The 27414-nt window shown below is 34.3% G+C and overlaps 1 protein-coding gene across 6 annotated transcripts in view; it reads right to left on the reverse strand.

Moving 5' to 3' along the window:
- Positions 1-27414, reverse strand: part of Lrba (LPS responsive beige-like anchor protein) — a 662281-nt gene that overhangs the window by 398335 nt on the left and 236532 nt on the right. For all 6 annotated transcript variants that reach the window (XR_010039211.1, XR_010039212.1, XM_003476894.5 and 3 more), the window contains exon 36: positions 7658-7766. Coding sequence is in view for 4 of the 6 variants with exons in the window: in XM_003476894.5 (XP_003476942.2) it covers positions 7658-7766 (109 nt within the window). In the remaining 2 variants the exon portion in view is untranslated. The remainder of the gene's footprint in view (positions 1-7657; positions 7767-27414) is intronic.

Raw genomic sequence — 27414 nt, forward strand, 5'->3', positions numbered from 1 at the left:
AGAATTACCAGATTAACAGTAACATTTAAGGGCTAGGAAACAGATTAAATTGTATGTCAAAATAATATAAACATAAAGAAAAAGGTTCAGAATAAAGTCCCAAGGACTTCTGGTATTTAAAAGCTTGTACTAAAAAGAAAACAGAGAAGCAATTGAAAAGGCATGATTAATAAAGACTGAAAAGGATTGTGACAAACATCAAGGATTCTGACAAAGACAAGAGGGATCATTCAGCAGCTTTAGATACTGAGATGGTATTTACTAAAATGAAACAAACAAGTGAATAGCTGGCGTGGACCGGAAGAACCAGCACTCCTGAGATCCGGCCATGGTGGGACTTAGGCAGATTATTGGCCGGCCCTCATGGTATTGCCCCTTGCTCAGGCCGGGAGGAGAACCAGCACCTCCCATGAGCCTACTTGCTCTCCGGCTGAGAATCAAAAACACCCCACCCCATACTCCATAGCAACTGGGGATAGACATCTCAGCATCTCTTGGGAGGATGACCATATGCAATATAGCGAATATAGGGGATTTCCTTATATTTTCTGTTTTAAAGGCAAAGGTTGTTTTCACTGTTTTCTTATGTTTGTTTTGCTCTATTCAATATTCTCATTCAATTGGTTTTATAATGTCCTGTTTTTGGTTTGATTTCACTATCTATACCTAATTTACTGGAAAACGATTGTGAAGATAACGAGATAATCTATAGTACCTACTATTACTATCCCAGTATCCTGCTGTGGAGTTCTGTACCAGTTTCACTGCATTGTCTTGATTGGCTTTGTTATGTCTTGTTCTGTTGTATTTTTACTACTTTCAAAATAAAATTTTTTTTAATTTAAAAAAAATTTTTTTAAAAAGTGAATATTGGTCAAAGTTACTCTGAATGGACTGGTTTGAAGAGAAATTTCAAGCCAGGCATGACGGCACATCCTTGTAATCCTAGCACTCAAGAGTATAAGGCTGCAAGATCACCTAGATTTAGAGGCCAGCTTGGGCTACATAGTGTGTTCAAGACTGGTCTGAAATGCTGAGCAAGATCTGTTCAAAGAGAAAGAAAGAGAGAAAGGTGGGAGGGATGGGGGGGGGGAGAAAACCAGAAGTGAGAAACAGGAGGAAGGGGTAATAGAGGGTGACAGATTGAGATTGAGACTGACTGATTGACGATTGATTGATTGATTTTAGGAGGGAGTTGTGTTAGTGGCAGGCATATTGCCATGAAGCCAGTTTACTATGAAGCTCAGGGACAAAACATCTAAAAACTTAAAGATTAACTACTATACTATAGAAAAGTACTCAGTCCAACAATTCTAATGTAAATTTTTTTAGAAATACCCTAAAACACACACCTAAAATAATTTTTAATGAGAGCACCCCCACAGTTCAGGCAACTAAACACGTAAAACTAACCCTAACCCTAAGTGCACCTTGGGGGAGTGAAAGGGGAGGAATAGTCTTAAAAAGAGATGGCAGAGGATATTGTTAATAGTGTATAAGGGTTTAAAACCCACGTTACTCACACCACTCTGATTGGATAGATTTTATTCTTTCCCAGTTTATCTACTTGCACTAGATCCAAGGGCACAGAGAGCTACCCCAAAAATAACAAGATATAGTACAGTAATCATCTTTAATTTCCTATTAACTTAATCTGGAGCCCTGTATCACTTATACTGTTTTATCATGACTGATCTTAGTTAAATCTGGTTTGTTTGACTGCTGTTTGGTATGGACAGATTTTATTCAAAATTGTTATCATTGATAGTATCAAGTCTGAGAGTATAGGCAACTACACTGAAGATGACAAGATTCACTATGATACCCATTCTGGTTTGATTATTTCCTGTTTTTGAAGTTTTACACTATCTACAAAGTTGTGTTTTTATAAATATTGTTACGTACTGCTATATTCAACTATACTATATCTAATGATATAGACAATTCTAATGAAGATAACAAGAGACAACACAGTAACGATTGTAGAACTCCTTGTACAGTAGTTTTATATGTCTTTTTCTTTTCATCTGTTTATAGGAGTATGTTTGTTTTGTCTTGCTTTGTTTTGTTTCTCTCTCTAATCTAGACAGGATAGAAATACATGTTAAGACTCACACATGCGTAGAACCTATAAACAGTTTATGAGAACTGTTCTTATAACGCATGATGAAATGAACAAATACGTTGAAGAAAAAGAGACACTATAATACCCAGTGGGATCCCATAGTGTCATGATGTGAAATCCAGCAATACTATTATTCTTTGTTCAGAGTGATTTTAGCCTGCTTTGGTTTGTTTAATCTCAACATAAATGAAGATATGGATAACTTCATGTATGTTTAAGAGTATAGGTTGATAACCATATTAGTAAGTTTTTGATGGATAGTTGAAGAGAACTGTTTGCAGTCTCGCTGTTTGAATCCCCACTTTGTATGTTTCACTTTTGTATCTTGAACAACTATTTGTAAGAGGACAATATGACAATCATCAACTAGTTATTTCTTACTGTTTATTTTTTCTTTGAAAGTATGTATTATTTCTACTAATTTTCTGCTTTGTTTAGTCTTTCTTTAAATAAAATTTTTTAAAAAACTAATCATCACGGGCTGCTTGACACTTTAGCTATGACAAGCAATGCTGTTATAAATATGTAGACATGTGGACTTGTCTGAGAAACTATCCGCAGTTCTTTGGGGCATATAACTAGGAGTGAACTCACTGGGTTACATGATGATTATACGTTTAAATTTTTATTACTAACCTATTTTCTGTTGGAGCCACATTGTTGTAAATCCTACCAACGTGTGAGTTTCCACATTTCTCTTTAGCAATCCTAGTGAGTGAAGTGGAGGTGTTCTGTATTTCTCTAAAGACTAAGGATTTCTCTAAAGACTAAATCTTTCCATGTGTTTGTTGGCGAAGCGCATTCTTTCTTGAGGGAAAAACCCATTCAATTCCTTCGCCCATTTTTAAAATTAAATTGTTTGTTACTTTTTTCTACAGTTTTCTTTTATGTTTTGTTTCTACTCATTCTGAATGTAAAACTCTCTTATTGAGGTGGAACAAGTACTAACATGTTTTCCAGTACCATATGCTAATGTTGCCTCGACACTTATTTGATAAAAGTGCCAAAGTTCTATGACGCACAAAACTTTTCCATTCTGATGACATCCACTTATCTATTTTTTTATTTGTGCTTTTGCTACTATATCCAAGCACCTATTTCCAAATATCACATTATGATGACCCACAACTATATTTGCTAATAAGAGATTTATGGGTTTAGTTCTTATGCTCCAGTCCCAGATTTATTTTGAGTTAATCTTTGTACATGACACTAAGTAGGGGTTAAGCTTCATTCTTTAACATGGGAATATCAAGTTATCACAGCAGCATTTGTTAAAACAACAATTCTACCCTTCACTGAATGGCTAAAGTACCACTGTCAAAAATGTACTGGGCTTATGTTAATGCATTCATTTTAGTTTTATTTCTTTAATCTACCTTTTTATAATTTTGACCAAAAAATGCTGTTTAAATTACTACAGTTTCAGAGTAATCTCTAAAACTAAGAAACTAGCAATCTTCCTTTCAACTTCTTATTTTTTAAGACTGCTTTTGTTAATCAGAGCCAATTGCAATTCTACATCAATTTGAGGATTGATATTTCCATTTCATAAATAATTTTTCTAAATTTTTACCATCATTTTAGGCACAACTTTTCACTCAACTTAAAATTTTACATCAATGGAATTATATGGGCTAATATTCTGCTCAAATCAATGAGCAATTACAATTACCAGTTGATCAAAACATGTTTATACTGTTATCTCACCTACATTTGATACTGTCATTTTATCTGCAAATTGTGTATAACAATGTAACGTAAGTTAAAGAATAAAACAGCAAAAGAGATTTCAAAAATTAGTCTAGTTGTACAATTAATCATAACACCATGCAGCCACTAGTCGACTCAAAATCATTTCAATAAAAAACATGGGTTATTAACACTTTATATACTACATTTCCAAATAAATCCACAAGTGAAAATTATATCTGGGCTTCAGTTGGTTATTTATATGAAAATCATTAATGTTTTAACAAATGACTATTCAAGATATCTATACTTATTCAAGACATCTTATATCAACTATAAGCATCAATCTATTACAAAAAACTACCTGACACAGGAGAAGTTCTATAGTAATGGAGGACAATGAACTTTGGGTTATACGCAAGATACTCTCTGAAAACAGACTTAGGCCTCAGTGGTATCAAGAAACACTTTTTCAATGAACTACATCAAAAAGCATTCCTCATAAACATATAATTCAGTTCAAGTTTCCCAAGTAATATACTATAAAAGAAAAGGCACCAGATTTATTTCTTCTGTATAAAAAGATTCTATTCTATTCTAACCAAAATATCACTAAATGTGATAGTGATTAGCTCAACTTACATTTAACTGTTAATACCTATACTTGAAGAGACAAGACAAGTGTCTGGAATTACACATCTTTAAAAATAACCTAGTTTGATCTGACACTCTAAAGCAGTGGTAGCAAACCTATGGCATGCATGCTGCAGCAAGCTATTTGTATCACTGAAAGCTCTAAAGATTTGTCATCAATGCACTAAGTAAATAAAAAACCTAAATTGCTTAAATAAAGTCAATCAGAGTAATGACAAGTCTCACATATATCAGATTCACATTTAAACTAGCATGTAAGAGTAATATTTTAGTTCATTTTTAAGACTATGCAAGAAAGTAAACTATATGGCTGGCATTATATTGCCAAACCCACCCCATAAAATAGCACTCTAAAAGTATCAAAAACATATGGGAGACTTACATTTTATGCATGAAGAAACAAAAAGGAAAAGGCCAAAAAAAATTTAATTTTTACCCTAAATTATTTAGAAAATAATAGTTCTTTTGATAAAAGTTTTCCTTTTTTTTCTCTTTACTGATTTTTAATTTGCTAAATTCACAGTTACATGTAATAACAGATGTTTGGTTTTATGTTTATATTTTCTAAGAATCTTATTGTGGTTACCAAATACATATGTCTGGGTTTCATATCTATAATATTCTAAATATTTTCTAAAATATTTATTGTTTTAGCTTTAATCCTCATATAGAATATTTGTATGGTATGCTGTCTTACATTATCACTTTAATATCTGCAAAGTGAAATGTATACATTTGCAGTATTCTTTGTCACATTTTAGGACTAAAGAGCTCATTGTCCCAAATAGATATCTGAATATCTACACATAAAATTTGCATGTTTTAAATACTTTATATGGGCTATTTAACTTCCAAATTTACACTATCATTATTCTACTGAGATAGTGTATTTAAATGTAACATTGAACTTATATATTGATTTGAAAACAACTGACATTTTTGAGAGGTTAGAATTTCCTGTTTCTCTATAAAAGACTCCATGGAGACAACTGAAAAATAAAACTGAATAATATCTGTAGATTAAATGATAGCACCGAACCAATATTCATTTTCTGATAGGGATAACTGTGCCAATTTAAGATAAAGGCTGCACTTAGAAATTTTCTATTAATGTATTTCCAAGTTAAAGGGGTATCCTGACTTTAACTTACTGTCAGATTTCAAAAGGACAGATAAAAAGAGCAAATGTAGCAAAATTTTAGCAATCAGGATCTAAAACAATGGTGAACAGGATTTCTCCTATTTCTGTAAGTCTCCAGTTATTTCCAAATATACTCTTTTCTTGTCTCAGTCCCTCTGTCTCTGTCTCTCTCTCTCTCTCACATACACACACCCCAAGATACACTATTCATGATGAAATGACTGTACATGAGTTTATATTTTGTTTTTTCTTCTTGAATAAGATCTTAGTTTTCTTTCAGAGAGTATCTGTGCTTTTCTTCCAGAGTTTGTACAAAGCATTGTTTCTATCATAATTATGATTGTATTATTCTGATTTCCAACTTAGTTACTACTTGTCAAAAGAAAATCTATTAGCCAAACCACCCTGCTGCTTGGTGCCAACTTAGTATGGACTGAAATCTCCAAAACTGTAAGCAATAGCCTTTCTTTCTTTCATGTTGGGAGTTGAGTACTTTGTCTCAGCAACGAGAGTGAAAAATAACTAACTCCTTACCATATTTAGATTACTTTCTTATGTAAAAATAGTTTTCTCATGGTTTTACTGGGCCTGACAGCTAAAATTCATCCTTTTTTTCTTTAATGCGGGGGGGGGGGGGGTGCCAAGGATCAAACTTACGACCCGCGCTTCCCAGGGAGGCACTTATGCCACTGAGCTAACTCCTGGCCCTAAAATTCATCGTTTTTTATATGTATTAATATATTTACTTTTCTATTTTTAATTTGTTGATAAAAGTTACTTTGTAGCTGTATACCATATAATAAACTATTTTTTAATTTCAGGAAATATTCTTAGACACACTGCACTACTTTCATTCTCTCTCTCTGCTGATTGTTTATGGTAGCTAAAATTTCAGCTGAAACTTTGTAGGAAAAATTCCCAGTAGTCACATTATATAATTCTCTCACTGCAATGATGATTTATTTTAGCTAAAATTTTAATTAAAATTTTCATATACTAAGTTTTAATACATTAAATAAAAATATATGCTACATATATATGGTGTGTTTGTTGGAGTGTTTTTGTTTTCGTATCAGGAATTGAACTCACAATCTCGTGCTTGTCAGGCAGGCCTGTGCTGCTGAACTATATCCCTGGCCTCTGTATTTATATTATTAAATGAAATTTTTCTAGCATTTTATTTTTCTGGCAACATTTTCAGGTTTATGTTGGTCATATAAAATGCACCAGAGTGATATTCATCTTTTCTAAACTATCAGAAAAACATCATCAACATGTATTTATCTACTCTTACATACTGTATTAGAAAAACCTTATACAATGCTTTTTAATTTCTTTTCCAATTCTATAGTAAATGTTCTTGCTAAATTTTCCAGTTCAGCTTCGGTGGATTTTGGTCATCTACTTAACTATAAAATCACTAATTCTCTCTAAGAACTCACACTGTAGACCTTTTCAGGTGCTACTTCTAAGAAAAGCAGAGGTCAAGGAAGGTCTGCCACCTGATCTCCCATAAAAACAGGGGTGTGTGCTCCATCATAACTTCAGCTACAAGGATTACCAGGCTCTCAAACTCAAGGGCAGAGGAACTTCTGACCCCTGAATTCTGCAACTCTCTAGAAACCTGAAGATCTCATATTTGCCAAAGAAATTCTCAATTCTGAATCTTGCCCCAGAGGAAAATGTCCTCTGCTAATTTTCTCTTTTGGAAAATCATTATAGCCAACATCTCAGCTCCCACTATTAAAATCAGATCAAGCACAGAAGCTGCTCTGAGCTATCGGCAATTGAGCTGAAGTTGAGATGAGAGAGCAAAAGTGGTATGTAATATTTTCCCCAAACCCTCATGACTCTTTCAAAAACTTAATCTTTAAAAAACTTAATCTCTAAAACTTAATCTTAAATCATACCTTACATGTGATACATAACATGATGATAAGTGGTAATTGCTTCCTTAGACCATATTGCTACTTCCCATGGACAAATTTTTAAGATTGCCATTAAAAAATAGTAATTTCTTCACACAAGCCACATGTACAACCTACCTCAAATTCCGCATGTCTGTGAATGTCCTCTGCTCTCTGTCTACTCAGAATAAATTCAGCTTCATTTGCTACTCTCACTAGATGATCCTTCATTGTTTGGCTAAGCAACCTGTAAGAGATGAATACTGCCAATGAATACATGAAAACACATAACAACATGATCAGTCACAGCTCAAAAGTGGTCCATTTGTTGTGCTAGGGAAAAAAGAATGTTTAGTTTCACCTTTTTTTTTTTTTTTTTTTTTTTTTGCCTTTTTCCTTTTTATCGGTACCAGGGATCGAACTCACAACTGCCTGCTTGCAAGGCAGGCGCTTATGCCGCTGAGCTAAACCCCCAGCCCCTAGTTTCACCTTTTGACAAAATACACAATGATGTACCATTATTTCACAGTGAAAAACTGAAAAATATAAAAGCACAAGTTTATCTTTTTGATAGCTTAACTTCTATCTAACCAGCCACCTAAAAAATAATTAAAAACTCTAAATAAAAGCAAAGTTACCAAATTCTATAATTTGGGTATTTTCCAGAGGCCTGAGCATTAAAGGCTACATCCCCTGGCTAGGACAATGCTGGGTTGGAGGGTGGTGGAACCTTTAAGAGGTGGAGCTGAGTAGAAGGAAAGGAGATTCCAGGACCCCAGCTGCTTCCTCCACTCAAAAGCAATGGGGCCAACAAACCACGACTGAAACCATGTGCCAAAATAAATGTTTCTTCCTTACAATCGATCATCTCAGATTATTTTTGTTGCAACTACTACAAAACTAACCCCAAGGCAGGCGTCAAGATCCTAATAAAGATTGTACATAAACAACACTCAGCATGAATTTTTGCATCGAAGCAAGAAGCAATTATGGTTCACAAGTGAGAGGCAAGAAGCTTAACAGAGCTGTCAACAGTCACTCAGACTATGCAACAAAATCTGGTACACAGTAGACAAGGCAGAGGATCTTTGTATAAATCACATAAACCTCAACCGATTTCTTGAAAATCAGGAAATAAACCAGGCCTCAAACACTAAAAGACTTTCAAAAAACACTGTAATAAACTTTTCTAGATTAAATGGTAGGCAAAGAAGTACAAATATTCAGATGTAGAGAAAATTACAGAAATAGCAATGCAAGCGGGCCACAGCAAAACTCCAGGTTTTCACACAACTTCAGACAGGCCATACACTAGTGACAGCAGGAAACAGAGAAAATACTCAAAAGGACTAAAAGAACCCAGCCTTGAAACAGTTCAGTCCCTAAATTAGCATCACCAGCCTCAGTAGAACTGCTAATTAGAAACCAAACAGAAGTCCTCTCTAGAGGAAGATAAAAATCATACAGAAACTATAACTTAGCCTTACACTTTTAAAATACAATCACCAATGTTCAATCATGAATTAGGCACAAAAGACAACAACAAATAGGTGGTCACTAAAAGGAAACTGGCTCAAGAAAATCAAAGTAGTAACTTTTCATGTCTGAATAATGAAACAAAAATACTTAACACGCTTAGACAATAATTTGTATAAAAAAGAACTTCAGGAGACAAGGAAGAAGGCAGAACTAAGTAAAATGAAATTATGAAAAAAAGAACAGGTTTACCAAGTTGATAAATTTAGTCCAAGATAGACAAATAAATGAAAAGTTGTTGGTGATCCTAAAACATAGTAAAAAAAAAAAAAATTGACAAAATAAACAACAGAAATACAGAACAGCTGTAAAAAGGTCTAACATGGGAACTTAGGGCACTGAGCAAGAAAGCAACCTGCCCGCCTTCCTGGTAAGCGACTGTGGTTTTGAGTGAGCAGCAGACAAGCCAGGAAGAGAACCAGGCAGCATCTCCCTTGAGCCTACTGGTGCGCAGGCTAAGAATCAAACATCCCACTCCCCTACCCTACCCCACCCACCCCTGCCCCCGCCCTTAGCAAGTGAGAGACAGAGGTCTGAGCATTTCTTGGGAGGATGACTATATGCAATATAGCAAATATGGGAGATTTCCTTCTGTCATCTCTTTGAAGGCAAATATTGTTTTCATTGTTTTACTTTGTTCTGATTAACTATTTTGCTGTATTCAATATTGTTTTGATAGGTTTTATAACGTTCTGCTTTTGGTTTGATTTTACTATACCTGATTGAATGGACAACTATTGTGACGATAACAAGATATACTATGATACCTATTACTGTTATCCCGGTATCTGCTATGAAGTTCTGTACCAATTTCACTGCATTGTCTTGATTGGTTTTGTTCTGTCTTGTTCTGTTCTATTTTACTACCTTAAAAATTAAAAAATAAATAAATAAAATTTTAAAAGGTCTAACATGATTTTAGAATGAGTCTAAGAAAAACAATAGAAATCTAATTAGAATAAAACCGTATCTGAAGAGATAATGATCAGATTTTTCCAAAACAATAAAAATTGAGCCATATGTTGATGAAGAATTCCAAATTTCAGGAACAAAAAACATTCTTGAGCATACAATTCTTTTAAAACAAGAGAAGAAAGAGAAGAGGATAAACATTATTAATATAAGAAAAAAGAAAAAATATATTTTATGAAATAAAGTGAGAAATAAGGAGATAAACACTTCAAATGATAGGCAGAAATTTAGAATTTTGAATTCTAAACTTGTGTATTCCTAAGAGTATGACCAACAACTAGTTTTTGAAAATATAAATCTATAGAATATTTAAACAGTGAAATTACACACCTGATTTGACATACATAGAACACTATATGCTCTAAGTGAATAATAAACACTGCTTTCAGGGAAGCATTAAACATTCACAAATGCAAGCAGAACCAGGTCATGAAACAATTAGTAACAACTTCAAATCAAGAAATCATGCTGAGTATGTTTACTGATAGCAAAATTAAACTAGAAAAACATAGCCCACAAAATACTGCAAAGAAGCTCTAAGATAGCCACCAATTTTGCAAACCTTCTGGCATCGTATCTGTATAAAATTCCCTCCCTTAGAACACAGGAAGGAGCTGAGACTCATCTCTAAAGCAAGAAAACATCGAAGCACTGAATGAATACCACCATGATCACATGAAAATAACAGCAACTTTCAGCTCTCTTGACTGTCTCTCTTAACAGCTGACTAAAGTAAGCCACCAGGCTAAGGGCTGCCCTGTGGAGAAGAGAGGTTGCCACAGTAAGGGGACCACAGACCACAGCCTCAAAAGAACTAAGGCTGCTGTTCCAACAACTTACAAGGAACTCAACTCAGCCAATATCCAAGAGCCTTGGAAGCACGGCCTTCCCCACTCCAACATGAAACAATAAATGAGCCTGCGGCCCTGGCCAGCACCTTACTTCATCCTGGTTAAGTGACCTAAAAGCAAAAGGCCCCACCTAGATTCCTGACCACGTAAAGTTTTAAGGAAATAAGTCTGCCTCTTAAAGGCTAACTGTAATAATATTAACACAGCAGTAACTAATAGGGATGAATAAAAGATATTAACAGAAATACACTAAAAGGTGTAAGTTAAACCATCAGCAATTTTATACATAAGATTAAATTGTATGCAACCAAATACATACATTAAGAGAGAAAAAAAAACAAACAATGAGAATTTTTTAAAAGAATAGCAAATGAAAACAAAATAACAAAGATGAGCAGAAAATAATTATGTAAAAAATAAAAATATATATTTTGGAAGATAAAGTTTTAGGTCCGTTCTTTGAAAAACTGGTAAAATCTACATGAATATGTGATCAATTAAAATTAATAATTAAGAAAGTTGACTTAAGGAAAATACAAACTAGATTCTATTTAATAACTATCAATTAAGTAAACACAACTGTTAAATACTATTTGAAAGGCAGTAAAATCCATCAAAATATATAGAAATAATTCACAAAGAAGTGTTAGAATCCTATATGTAAAACAAAATGATTGCTCCTAGACTGGCCAGTTGACACAATAAAAACTATTCTGGAATAAGTAACAAAAAGCTGGTATTTTTAAATTGTAAACCAATCACTTCATATTCATATAGACAAAATTAATCTTAACTTATAACTCAAACTATAGAAAGAAATCAATCCTAAATATATAATTTTAAAAACCTAAATATTTCTAAAATTTTACATAACAGGGCACCTTTGTGATTTGCTTCAAGTAAGATTTCTTGTCTTTTGGGGGGTATATGTTTGTAGTACATAATGATTACCACACTTCACAATCCTCACTTTTTCTCTCTCCTCCATTTCCCATCGGCCATTTCCATCTGCCATTTGCTGCTTACTATTGTCTGTCTTTTATTTTGCATAAAGTTTTTTTTGGAGAGGTACAAGCAATCAAACTCAGGACCTCACATTTACCAGTAGGTGCATGATATAGAGACTTCCAGATTTACAACAAAAGATAGCCACAATATATATCAAGAGGAAAAAGAAAACTTAAAGAACATTGTGTACAACATGCATCTGGAAAAAAAAAATCTTAAAGAAAATACATCAAATGGTCAATCATTTTGAACAGAGGTTAGAAATTATCTGTAGGCCAAATCTGGTGCTGCTTTTGGTAATAAAAGTTTCACTGGAACACAACCATGTTCAAGTGCTCCAGCATTATCCACTGCTTCTTTCAAATCACAATACTACTTCGAGTTGAGTAGCTGTGACAGCTCTTGTGTCTTACAAATCCTCAAGGACTGTTTTGTCCTTCACTGAAAAAAGGAGTACACCTGACTCAAATGTGAAGCTTAAGTTTTCCTCCTGATATATTTCTCTATTCTTTGAAGTTCTTTTTTTATTATAAAGAGAAAAAATACAGAAAAGAAAAACAAAAAACAAAAGAGACAAACAACACCTACAACAACAAAAAACCCAAACCAGTAATAATAATAATTACCAGTCTCTAAAGGATTCACCATCACTGGCATAGCATATTGCCCAGTGTTTGCTAGTGCTAAACAGGGCCTGTAAAGGTAAACTAAACACCCACTTCTGCAGGCATTTCTAAGCTACTATTCCTGTTAGAATACAAACCACATGAAAACATCTACAAAAAGTTTACTGAAAGAGGAAGTCTGGATTACCTATAAATTCCAAAGTAACTGTAAAGAGACTAAAATTTTTAAAAGGTGTTCTTGTCTTGTCTTCTTCAACAATGTACAATGCTTTCTTGGTTTACCTCCTACCTCACTACTCTTTACTACCCTATTCACTACATCTTCCTTCTTCATACTCCCTATAAACAGGACCCAGTTCTATTTTCTTTTCTCCATCTAAATTAACTCATCTAGTCTTATGGCCTTTAAGTCTCACTTACATGCTTCTCCTTCCTCTCACCATATTTTTGCTTCTCTGTATTTCTAACTCATGTAGCCAACTGCCCAACTGAAATCATCACTTGGATATCCAAGGCATTTCAAATTTACCCTTTCCAAAGCAATAATCTTGATTTAACCTACCTACTAAAAAGGCTTCTTTCCTTATCACTACCTCAGCTTTTCCAATGTAATAAATAGCACCTATGTCCACCCAAATACATTGTACGGGTAGTTCTTGATTTTACCATTTCCTGACCTCAAAATACAATCTATGGAAGCAAGTTCTATTATTTTAACTATTAAATATATTACATATCTATTTCTCTGATCACAACTGCTACCAATGATTCTATGCTTCTGTAATCTTTTACCTGGACTATCTCAAAAACATCTTGACCATAAATATTGGCATTACCATAATTAATTCTTCTAAAACCATATCATGGTGCTAGGGGGAAAAGGGATGCAAAAAACGTAGCTTGTTTCTTACTGCTATGTTCAGAATGTTTTATGTCCCTCCAAATTCAGTTAGAGACTTCATCGCCACTGCAACAGTCCTGAGAGGTGGGATGTTTAGATTCTAAGAGCCTCTTCCTTTGTGAACAGAATTAAAGCCCTGCAAAAGGGGTCTCATACAGCACTTGGCCCTATTTTGCCCTTTTATCTCCTACCTTTTGCCATGTGAGCACAGAGTTCAGAAGCTCTCTTTCACAGCAGACACCAACCCTCCACAAACAATGAACATGCTGGTACCTTGACTGGACTTCCAAGTCAACAGAGCTATGAGAAATGATTATCTACTATTTACAAACAACCCAGTGTTCAGTATATTCTTATAGCAGAGTTAACAGGCTAATAAACTAACCTGATATCATACACAAAATTAACACAAATAGACCAAATAGACTGGAGGTATAACACAGCGGTAGACTGCTTGTCTAGTATGTGTGAGGCTGGCGATCAATCCCCAGCACTGGCAGAAAGATCAACATAACAGCAATGACTATAAAACTGTTAGAAGAAAACACAGGTAAAGCTTTCATCACCTTGAATTTAACACTGATTTCTTGGATATGATGAGAAGCATAAGCAGCAAAAAGAGAAAACATTAAACTACATGAACACTGAACGCTTCTCTACATTAAAGAATACAATCAACAGAGAGAAAAGACAGCCCACAGAATAAGAGAAAGTATTTACAAACTGAATGTATAATAAGAGGTTAATATCAAGAATACATAGGCAGGTTCAGTGATGCATGTCTGCAGGTCCAGTGATGCATGCCTACAAGCCCAGACACTTGGGGGCTCAAGTTCAGCAGCTTGAGGCCAGCCTAGGCAATACAGCAAGACCCCATCTCAATATATGAATAACAAAACAATAATCCAATAGAAAATCGGGCAAAGTACTTAAATAGACATGTCTCCAGAGACTACCTGAATGTAGCTACTAAGCAACTGAAAAGATTCTCAACATTATCTATCATTAGGGAAGTGCAAATCAAAACCACAATGACATACTAACTCACACTCATTAAGATGGGTTCTATTTCAAATGAAAAACAAAAACTAAACAGAAAAGCTATTTCACAAGAATGTGAAAAACTGGAACCTCTGTACCTGTTGGTGAAAATGTAAAATAGTACAGCTACTAAGAAAAACACTGCCATTCCTTAAAAATTAAAAATAAAATCGAACTCTGATCTAGTAAATCTTCTAAATATATATTCCCAAGAGTTGAAAGCTGAAACTGAAATACCTATCTGTGTACCATAACTGTCTTATTCACAACCCTACTGTTACCATAGATGAATGGATAAACAAAATGTGGCATATGTTGATAGACTCTGACTTACAAGTTTTAGCTCATGAAAACAGAAAGGCAATATATTTTCAGTGGGAACTATACTTCACATTTTTAATTTTTGTGTTTTCCTAGACTAGTGATATGAGGTGTTATGGTCTTTATCTAGATGTGTCTCCAACGCCTTATGCATTCATAAATGATTGAAGACTGTATGATTCTACTTACTAATGTGCCAAGAGTAATCAAATTCACCCAGACAAAAAATGGAATGGTGGTTAGTAGGGGGAAGGAGAGATGGGAAGTCACTGTTTAATAGGTACAGAGATTACATTTTGCAAGATGAAAGAGTTTTGATGACCGTATACTAACATAAATATATTTAACACCACAGAACTTTAAATGATTCGTAAGACAGTGAATGATTAAAATGATTAGCAAGATAAATAATTTAAAATGATTAGTAAGATAAATTTTATGTTAAATGTATTTTGTCGGAGACTTCCTGGAGAACATGGCGGACAGATAGCAGCAGCTACGGAGGCTCTCTGAAAGACCCAGGTTGAGTTTAGGAATGGTGCGGAGTACGGAATGATAAGCAAGTGGTGATATGCCCTGCTAACTCAAGAAAAAACTGGGCTGAGAGAAACCAACTGGGAATGCAATCCTGGTGCTATAAGGAACAGAAAAGCCTCAGTGTGGAAGCTGGAGCCCGTGGCATTGGAAGCCGCGATTTGGGTTTCCCGCCGCGCGGTGGCTGCGTCTACATCAGCTCCGCAGGGAGAGAGACGCGCGGAAGCTCTGAGAACGGAGTTGTAAACAGGACGGGCGGGGAGCTGTGCATTGACTTGCGATGAGGTGAGTGAGAGAAACTGACACTCTTCCACAGTTTAGGAGACTCCAACAGAGGACATTCTGGGACTGGGCAGACTTGCGGGAACGGTGCTGCAGTGACTACAGCCACCTATTCCCCTCTCAAGCGGGATTGGTGAGAAGTGCCTAGCCTACGTGACGCTGCTGGCTGAGACCCAGTAGGCTAGCACAGCCCAGATCCCAGCGCCTGAGGGTGACCTGGAGGGGTGGGCCCCGCATAGGCTGCCTGGTCTGCAACTTCCTGGTGTGCCGCAGTGGGTGGGAACACCTAGCCGGCACAATTCAATCAGACTGTGGCTGACAGGGAAGGAAGCTGGGCCTCCTATATACGCTTGCATATATAAGGAACAAAGAATATGGGAAGAGGGAGCAACAAGAAAGGCCCTTCGGCCCCCAATCCTGAGAAATAGGCAATAGCGGACACCGCACCAATAGACATAAAGCACCATCTCGAGAGCCTCATAGATGAGTTCAAGAATGAAGTTATTAATGACCTGAAGCAAGACATAAGCAGAATAGTTAGAGAAATGCTAAGCACCACCCAAGAAAAAACAGATGGTAAAATGGAAGAACAGAAAAAGAGGGGAGAATTGTTTGATGGAGAAAATAGAGAAAGCATAGAATACGTGAAGCAGGTTCAAAGAGACTACCAGGAAACTAAAAACTCTATCGAAAACTGGCACAACAGCTTGAAAGAAACTAAGGACAGACTATCTGAACTGGAGGGCAGACTTGTAATATGGGAGAAAGAAATGAAAAACTTCTTAAAAGTAACAAAGAAACAAACAGCAATAATAAAAAGACTAGAAGATGATAAGAGGATCCATAACTTAAGAATTAAGAACATAAAAGAAGAAGTAGGGACACAAACAAATGAACTACAAAAGCTACTCACAGAAATAATCCAGGAAAATTTTCCTAATTTAGCAAAAGGTAAAGATACTCAGTTGTATGAATCATACAGGACCCCAGCCACCTACAATCCAAACAGAGCAACACACAGGCATATAATAATTAAAATCCCAGAAATTCAATATAAGAACAGAATATTAAAAGCCATCAGAGACAAGAAACAGATCACTTACAAGGGAACACCCATCAGAATTACAGCAGATTTCTCTGCACAAACCATCAAATCACGAAGAACGTGGGAGGAAATAATTCAAGCTTTGAAAGATAATAATCTCCAGCCAAGATTGATATATCCTGCACAACTATCCCTGGAAATTGATGGAAAAACAAGGTGCTTCCAGGATAAAGAGGAACTAGGGGATTATGCAACCACCAATTCAACTCTACAGAGAATACTGCAGGATATTCTAAAAAAAAATACAAAGAATCCAGAAATAGTGGCAGAGAGGCCACAATGAATGGAGCAGAAAACAAAATGAAGAAGACAAACTGACAACTAATGACAGAAAAAGAGGTCAAGAGAAATGAGGCAGAGAAGATTGGATGATAGGAACAGCTATTTTGGAGAAAATGACGTCTTAATAGGTAATACTGATTTAGCATCATCTTGTTTTGAAGTCTCATTAAGCTTTTGTTCTTCTGTCTCCATTGGTCTAAACAGGTTGTATCTTATTGGATTTTATTATATGTGATAGTATAAACAAAAACTTTTACAGACAAGGAGATTATACAGAAACCATTGTTCATTTTCTGTTAGTTGATTCTAAATACCCTGTAATACTGTCATTCTCTTAAATGGTTTTACATTGTTTTGATATATTTGATGCTACAGTATACGAAGTTATACTCAAAGATTTCAAGGAAAGAGACAATATGGTAACTATTTTATGTCAGGATTATCTTGTGGTGAAACACTATTCTGCTTAAATGGTTAGGTTTTGATCTGCGCTATTTTGCTGTTACGCCCTCTTTTATCTCAATCTCCACTTCATTATTTACTTTATTTTTATCCTTTTAATTAAGGGAAAAATAAATAAAAAATAGCAGGATATATTATAGTAACCCACTTTGACTTTCCATTAACTTGATTTAAAGTCCTGTATTACTCTCACCATCTTGTTTTTGACTGATGTCCCCCTATTCTGTTTTGCTTGATAGTACCAGGTTCGAAAGTTTAGGCAACAGCTGTGAAGATAGTGAGATTCATTATGACGCCCATTCTGGTTGACTATTATCTACTTTTGAAGACCTATAATGTCTCCAATGTTTTGGTTTTGTCGGTTTTGTTCTTTATTGTTTTGTTCAATTTTATTATAACTGATGATATAGGCAATTCTATTAGAGATAGTGGGAGGCATTATGGTAACCATTGTTGATCACCTTGTATTATGCTTTTACACTATCTATTATGTCCACCCTTTTGATTTGACTCTGTTCCCGTTATGTCACATTTGGTTCTACTCCCTTCCAAAAAAGTAATAAGAACTGTGGGAGCAACAAAACCCAAAATGTGTAATTGTCATTGTACAAAAGAGAGGAAAAGGAAGTGCTCTAAATGATATAACTGCATGTATATTTAAGTGTATAAGATAGATAATGATATCACTGAGTTTTGTTGGATCATTGAACAGAACTGTTTGCAGTCTCACTGTTGGAATGTCCACTTTACAAGCTTTAATTTTGTAACTTGAACAATTATTTCTAAGATGACAATATGTAATCCATTAACTAGTGATTTCCTACTGTTTATTTTTTTCTGAAATTCTGTATAACTTGTACCCTTTCTCTGCTTTTTCTCCTTAAATAAAATTTTAAAAAAATATATTTTGTCATAATTTAAAAATACAGTTTTTATGAGAGCATAATGTTGCCATTTTACACACCCACAAATCTTATCATGCTACTCTTCTGTCTAAAACTCTACAATGCTTTCCCCATAACCCAGATACAGTGTCTTAAATTGGCTAGGCTGGATTCCAACTTTCTATTCTATTGCCTCAGCCTCTTAAGTAGCTGAGATTGTAGGTCTACATCACCAAGCATGGCTCTACAACATATTCTTACCAAACACAGCTAAATCTCAATCTCTTAGCACATGTCATGGTTTATGTCGGTGGCCCCAGGCCTCATGAGTTTGCATTGTACAACTGTGATTGGTTCATTGTCTAGTGCTTGGATTGATGGTGTCAGTGCTACACCCACATAGGGGTGGAGCCAGGATGTAATGTAATGGCAGGAAGATGTGTCTCGCTCTCTTTTCCCGGTTTCCTCCTAGCTGTTTGCAGCTGCCATGAACTGCAGCCCAGCTATGCCAGCCTGCCTTGGAGCCGAGTATGGACTGGAACCTCTAAAACTGTAAGAAATAAACCTTTCCTTTCCCAACTTTGGGCTTCAGGTATTTTGTCTCAGCACCAGGTTAAAAAGTAACTAAGACAGTGCAGCACATGGGGCACTATACGATCTGAAAATTGAATAGCTCCCTAATATATCCAAACCTGAAAACTGTCTTCTTGCTTCATTTTGTTCCAGCAACGCTGGCTATCAATTTGCTTTAAAGCAACACATCTACAGTTCTCTTTAGATCTTTGTTATTCCTGTTTTCTCACCTTAAAAATGCTACAATCAAGTGAATCTTCTTTACAATTTTGTTTTTGTTGCTGTATTGGATTTGGGGTTGGAGAGGTACAAAGGACTGAACCCAGGCCTCTGCACTGAACAGCATCCTTGCCCCCATACCCTTTAAATTTTTAGTTTGAGACAGGGTTTCACTAAGTTACCCAGGCTGGGCTTGAACTCATGATCTTCCTGCCTGTCTTTCCTAAGCATACCACACTCCTGCCCTGACACACTCATAACATTACTCTGCTTTGCTTTCTTCTAAGCAGTATTATTACTATGTGAACTGTATTTTGTCTACATGTTTATTACTGTTCACACATCCATGACAATACAGTTACATCTTCAGGTTACACAACAGTATCGGGCACATGGAACAAACTAAACAAACAAGTACTGAATGAATGATAGAAAATAAATATCATAAATCTCACATTTTGAAACTTTTTTTATTCTTCCTTTATACCCAAAACCTATTACTTAAGGACTCAATTGCTTAAAACTTCTTCTCTTCTAAAAAATACTCTGCTAAAAGCCCACAAAGATTTTATTTTAGGGCCAGAGATGTATCTCAGCAGCATGGCACCTGCCTGGCAAGCCCAAGGCCTTGAGTTTGATTCCTAGTACCAGAAAAGAAAAAACAAAAACTGGATTTCATTTTGTATCAGTCTTATATCTCATGTTCACTGTATGGATAAGGCATGTTACCCTTGTTTATATGGTAGCTCATAAAGTGCTACTAACATCCTATATATATTACTCTATTTTCTCAGCTGGGTAACATATATCTTCCACTTAAGTCTTTTTAAACCAACTGTAGTGTCTAAGACTTTTGTGCAGATAGGCTGCATTCAATCATTATTCAACAAATGGTTAGTCAGTGGTAGTACTTCAAACTGAATATTCATAAGTATATAAATTTATCCAACCAATTAATAGCAAGGTCCTAAAACACTGAAGTGAACCTTTTAGAAACGAATGTCTAGAATGCAATCCAAAGCCCAGTGATTTATCACAAAATGCCAGTACTACAATTAAACCTCAATACTAAAGATTTTGGTTAGAAAAAAACTCATACATTAACATTTCTTACTTAAAAGAAAAACAACACATTTACTATAGATTCATTACCACTGCCCTAAAACTCCTAAGTTAGGAAAAACTGTACCACAAACTTAAATTTAAAATATTTTCACTTCATGATACAAATTTACTACCATTTAACTTTAAAAGCATATTACAAAAATTAAAATATATTTACAGTATTTAATAATATTACTCACAGAAAAGGGAGATTATTTTTCCATCACAATTTACAAAATGGTTTTGATTTTATTTAATTATGACTTGTTGGGGTTGGGGATTTAGCTCAGCGGCATAAGCGCCTGCCTTGCAAGCAGGCAGTCGTGAGTTCGATCCCTGGTACGGATAAAAACGAAAACGACAAAACAAACAGCAATAATTGTGACTTGTTCATTCACTAAGGATAATATGAAAATGACTACAGAAGCTAAGATGCATTACTTTGCTTTTCTAAGAAATCATTTTTCCCTACCTACATGCCTCTTTTCCTAAATTTCTCAACTGTACAGTTCTGGGAATGTGTAGTTTCTCTAACAATTTATAAATTATTCTTTCAAAGAATTAAAGGTAAGTGAAGATACCTTTAATTGTAATAAGCAGCCTCAAAATATTGAGTTCACTATAAACTAGATAAAATCTTTCAATGCAGAGCAAAAAATGATTCAAAAATTTTAATGTTAAGAAAAACTATGTATAATTTATACTTACAATGTAAGAAGAAAAAAGAAAAAACTCACTTGTGTCAGCTGTAGGAAACAAACAGCCCTATCCAGTAACCAAGTAGAAAAGATTCACAGTAGAGGCTCAATAAATAACAATAATGATGACAACCACCTCCCATAATCACATTACAGCCCACTGTCCACATCTGATTATACTAGTCTACACCTCAGGTAAGCACATACACACACTTTCACAAGGGTTTCCAGTATTACTGTTCCGTTTCCTAGGCCTTCTATGAGCCCCATTAGCAGCAACTGTCAGATTTTCACTACAAAACACAACCACTGATGAGAAAGGAAAGTTACACTTTCCAGAGCCCTAATAATGAATTAATAATACTAATAACATTGCAATTTCTACATCACAAACATACACTAATAAAAAAAAACTTATTAACTACAAACAACAGATCAATGGGGGGGGCCTCCAAAGATGTTTTTCAGTAATATGAGAACAAATATCAAATTCATAAATTAATACAATCTTTATTTTTATCATCTTTTGGTATACGTGCTGGCAAAGCAAGCATCTTTATTTTTATTATGAAGAATTATTTTCTATCTATATACCTGCCTCCCCACTCATAGAACTAATTCTCTCTCTCTCTCTCTCTCTCTCTCTCTCTCTCTCTCTCTCTGTCATGTCTGTATCCCTGCCTTCTTCTCTGTCACAGCATATTCAGTAATTCAATTACCATGAATTCCTTAAACTGACATTGTGCAAGATCTTTTGAAGTTAAAAATGTTCAGTAACAACTTTGAGTAAAAGGTATACAGACTTTCAAATCATGAAACACACAAACCTATTTGTAGCCTTAGAAAAAGTTGATGATAAACAAAAAAGTATTTTACACTTTTTTAAATTTCTACTGGGCTTCCTACAATTTAAGGCCAACCTAGATCTTTCTCAATTTAAAGTTAATCTGAATAGTATCCACTTCTACTGAAAAGCAATACCTCTGATTAGAAAGACTATAGCGTATCCACATCCTTTATTAAAAGTAGAATGGAAATAGCAAACACTTCATAAAGTTATTTTTCTCAAGAATATAAAAGCTCCATAATTTAATAAAATGTCAAATTTAGTATGTCACCCCCAACATCAACCTGTTTCTCTAAACTTATTCTGTACAATAACCACAATTCTGTATTTTAAAATAACTCATGGTCATACAGAGGCCAAATGGAAGCAAGAAGGCCAGTCTTGAAACTGACATATTCTAGATCAAAGAATTTCTGAGAACTGTGTAATAATTTATTAGTAATACCCATAGAAAGAAAGAAAAGCATATATACACACACACATACATACACGTACATACATATACACCAAATAAAACAGAGGGAAATAGCTCGGCTGACTTCCCACTATGAATTCATTTTAAGATTCCTCTGTTGGAAAATATCTGCAATGTTGTTTCCTTAGGATTGCATAGGAATTCATCCATTGAGAGTCCATCTTTTGATCATCCTGTTTAAAAGTGCAATGTATTGTCTCAGATTTGTACCCCTATTCTCTGTGTTGTAACTTGCCCAGTACTATTCAGAGCTTTCAGACACATACCAATTTTTTTATTTTATATTTCTACCAATTAAATGAAACCCTGTAAGCATTGCAATGTCTTTTCTGTCCATTTCTGAACCTTCAGAATCCAGAATATAGACTGGCAATTTAACTAATACTCATAAATATTTGTTCCATCTTCATTTTATTTGCATTTAATATCTCCCCATTTGTTTTCCTTTCTTCTCCAATCATTTACTTTCCTTTTATCCACAATATTCATGTTGATCTAATTTAGTAATATTCCATTCAGATATAAGCCCAAAGTTGTACACATCATGCCTTGCTGAGAAAAGCCAAACAGCAAATCCTTTACTACCTAATATATAAAACACTAAAACCCAGTGGAATTTCACATTTTAAGGGGTGTCAAAAAAGCACAGTGCAAACACAGTACTACTGTTTTACATCAGTAAGAACTAAGTAAGCTTAAAAAGAAATCAAAGAAAAATAATGTGAGTAAAAATTCCACATGGAATTTCTAAAACAAGTCTCCTATATAAAATCAGTTTAAAGATACGTCATATTAATTACAAACTACTGACAAAGCTCAAAAATTAAAAGTAAAAAAATTATCTGACTGCATGACTGCTTTAAACCACAAGAAAAATAAGAAATATGATCATTCTAATTAAAGAAAATCATGATCTTTGATAACTTATTAACCCTCACAAAATGATAAACATTAAATAGCTGAATTTTATGAGGAGAGAAAAGTTGATTCCTCTGTTTAAACTACCACACAAACTTCCACATCAATTCAACCCAGGATTGCAGAAGATAGAGATGAAGAAACTACTCAACTAATCTTTGGAACAATAACATCTCACTCTACCCAAAATATATGATCATATCAAAACAACTATTTATAAATATTTATTGGAGTTTTCCACAAAGCATTTTACTATACAGATATTGAACCTTTAACCAGAAATCTTACTGTTCTCTACATAACACTCCAGGTTTTCCAAGAAAAAAAATCTTTAAATCAAGTTTTCTCTTTTATGTGGTACCGACAATAATATATTCCAGCCACATTTATTTAAGCATAATACATATCGTTGTCTTTTTATTAAAATGTAACCCATATGTAAAATACCAATGATAATAACCAAGGGAGTCAGAATAAAATGAAGTATGTTTTGACTTCTTTCTTATCCTTCCTTTTTCCATCCTCACCTTCCCTTCCATTCATTCTTCTACTCAATCATTCCAGAAACATTTGTTAGAAATCTTGCTATTTACAGAAGTAAAGGAAAATGCAGCTGCTAAATGAATGCTCAGAGAGCAAAACTGCAATCTAAGCAGTTGAATTTTGAAGAGACAGACAAGTGTATTAGTATCAGAAACATTATGTCTTTTATGAGAGCTATTTACATATTCAGATACAAATCTGAGTTATTGCTGTAATAAAAAGATAGTGAGTATCCCTTGAGGATAATTAAGGGATGTGTCCAACAGTATGTGGGATAATCTGCCTTTTTTGTGCTTTCTAAGCATGAGGAAAGAGAGTACACAGACTTAAGAGTAAAACTCTATGAGGTTATATATAAGTTTTCAAAATATATTTTGGTAAACTATATGCAACATGATAACTATAGATCATTTTGATTATGTGTTTAAAAATTATAAAACTTAAAATTAGAATATAAACCTTAAATTTTAACAAAATCGTACCTTTAAACTTGGTCACATGGCCTACTGCTTGTCAGATTAGTATCAAAAAATGTTTAAACCTACTAGAAAAGGAGTAATGTCTCTTTTTTACATTAAAATATAAATGGAGCCAAGCATGGTGGCACACACCTATAATTCCAGCACTCAGAAGGCTGAGGCAGAAGGATCTCTGTGAATTAAAGGCCAGGCTTAGCTACACAGCAAGTTCAAGGCCAACTTGAATTACATAGCAACACCCTGTCTCAAAAAATAAGTGTGTATATATAATTATACATATATGAAGAGAGAGAATGAATGTATTAAAACAATGAGGGAAAACTAAGAAAATTAATAACAAACATGACAGGAAACTTCATAGGATTCTTTGGTTTTTTAAGCTGTAAAACTTACTGATGGGAATTGGCATTGTTTTTTTTTTATACTATTAGGTGTAGGAATAAAAACAAGACCACTTAAAATACATAAAATATACGGATACATAAACATATAAAATATATGGATATCAATACAGAAGGATATAACTCAGTGATACAGCAGCTGTGTGACAAAGCATAAGGTTGTGAGTTCAGTCCCTCTTCTCCAATGCATCATTCATTCTTCAAGACAGTAAGTCAAACAGGAGTCTGAACCATCAACAAATCATTACAACTTACACTGAGTAATGTCTCATAGTGCAACTACTTGGAACACAGCTACCTAGAATAACATCAGATGCTTAAAATGCTCTACCAGATATTTGTTGAAGGATCACAACCAAGCTGACAGAAAAAAAAAAAAAAATGAGGCATACTAGCTACCAGACCTACTTCTTCTAGCAAAACTAAAACCAGTCAAGATACTAAATGTCACCCAAATCTCCAAGAGTAACCGGAATAAGACAAAATATGAAACTAAACCAAAGGAGACTTGTAAGAGTCATTGATAAGAGCTGAATTTTAAACTATAAATAGTAGTGCTATTGGGATTAGTTTAATTAAATATATTTCCCAATTCAATTCATTTTATTCAAATGTTGAGGTAAAAAAAAATAGTGACAAAGACAAAGCTATTCAAGTACACAATTAAACCAATGTAAGCCCGAGACATATAACTGACAAACTACACTAAATTAAGTACGATGCAAAGCCTCGTATTCCATCCAAGATGGTCAGAGGCAACAGTACTTTGTTTTCTTTTCTTTTTTTTTTTTTTATCGGTACGAGGGATCGAACTCACGACTGCCTGCTTGCAAGGCAGGCGCTAATGCCACTGAGCTAAATCCCCAGCCCCAGTACTTTGTTTTCTTATAATGTGGTACTAAAAGGCAGTTTTAACATAACTTAATAATGGAAAATTGCTTATTTATATTATGTCTTTCAAAAACAATTATAGATCAATTAGATATTTAAATCAATTGTTATATTTAAAAAGTAAAAAGGATGATGCTGATAATCATTCAAGATATCATAAAATATCCATAAGCGCATAACTATCATTATGCTTACGTTTAATTTTTAATTGGAATTTTTTATTATATGCGTTTTTCCCTTAGAAAAAGTCATCAAAGATATACCACTTAATCATGTCAGTGGCTATTGTTTTAGTTCTATAAATTTTTTAAAAATGTAATGTTATTCAAAAGAAAAACATCAGTGATTAAACTCAAAACTATAAAATCAATCTATTTATAAAGCATCTTCCTAAATATGCAAGTTAATGGAAACATTTCTACAAAACAACAATTACTTATGTCTGATCTAAATAACTGATTTGCTAATGATACTCTTCAAGTCTGATAACCTTACGCTGTAGTCTGTCTATAAAGGTCTTCATGTTATTTACACTAATAAAACATTAATCAAGGGCCAAATTTATAGCCGATACTCTATAAATGAGGTCAAAGCAGGTCAGACTTACATAATAAAGAAACAGATTGGTCTTCAAAGTGAAAAGAAATATTCTTATTACTATTCTGTTTGCCCTTGGGATTAAATCTTATAGCTGAACACTCCAAACTACTTCACAAATCCATTTATTTCTACAGACTAATTCAACCTCAAGGTACTGAATGTTTATGTAAGAAAAACCAAACTTACCAATTCAGAAAAATAAACCTCTGATTTGTTCTTTTAAATGTATTGTATCCTCTAAAGAAAGAATAAAATTTCAAATACTAGATCCACTATTTCACTAGTAAGTACCGGTTTTCTTTGTAGAGTTGTTTCTTTCAAACACTTTCTTAAAAGAGAAAGGTAAGTAGTGAAATCAGAGATTTATGAAAAGTATAGTAACATAATATAAAAATAAATGTTATTTGAAAAATTATTTCCCCAAGAATAACAGCAACTGTAGATACAGACAACTGAGAATGACACAAAATTTGTTTCTTTAGAAAGTTTTTTAGTGTGAATTTTTTTATATTTTGATGGAAACATTCAAATATTATTATTATTAAATTATCTCTATTATATGCATTTATAAAGATGGAATGACACTCATATGAGAAAAATCAATGATTTTGAATAAAACTATGAAAGCAACTATTTACAGAAGAAAATAATTTATATAATTGGCCAGGCACTTCTTTAGGAGGCATGGATAAAAGCATAAACAAAAGACAAGGAAATGCCCTTATAAAACAAATCAAAGGCTGGAATATGGGATAACGATAAACATCTGAAGGCAATAAGTGATAAGAGAAAAAACTGTAAAGAAATGACATAAAAGTAACCTAGGTAAAACTCACATTGAAAACTTCCCTGAATTGGGATCAGACACCTATTTAAGATCTGGAGACAGACTCTCCAGCAATAAAAAAAATCAAAATATCCTCTCCAAAAACAAGAATAGAACTAGATGCTACAGGAGGCTGAGGTAGGAAGGTCACTGTGAGTTTGATGCCAGCCTGAACTACTTAGTGAAACTCTATCCCAAAGCAAAAGACAGACAGACAGAGAGAGACAGAGACAGAGACTTGGATAGTAACAATCATTTCAGGGTTCTGAAAATTAAACAAAGGAAAACAATGAACTGGTAAGAATTTTACCAACAAAAATCTTTTAAACTCTGCATACGACTGGTGGAATCCGGCAATCTCAACGAAAACGACACCCCCTCAACCCCAGTCACAGCACACAGCTGTGACAGCTGTGGCTGCCTACAAAGCCAAACCCTAGCCATGCAGGAAAAAAAGGAAAATACAAGATTGGGTGGAGGTAAGTCCACCACCTGGGTGTCATCCCCAGTGCTGCA

The sequence above is a fragment of the Cavia porcellus genome, unplaced genomic scaffold, assembly GCF_034190915.1.
Source record: "Cavia porcellus strain 051 isolate PalLab524CR breed Dunkin Hartley unplaced genomic scaffold, mCavPor4.1 scaffold_14, whole genome shotgun sequence".
Classification (NCBI taxonomy): domain Eukaryota; kingdom Metazoa; phylum Chordata; class Mammalia; order Rodentia; family Caviidae; genus Cavia; species Cavia porcellus.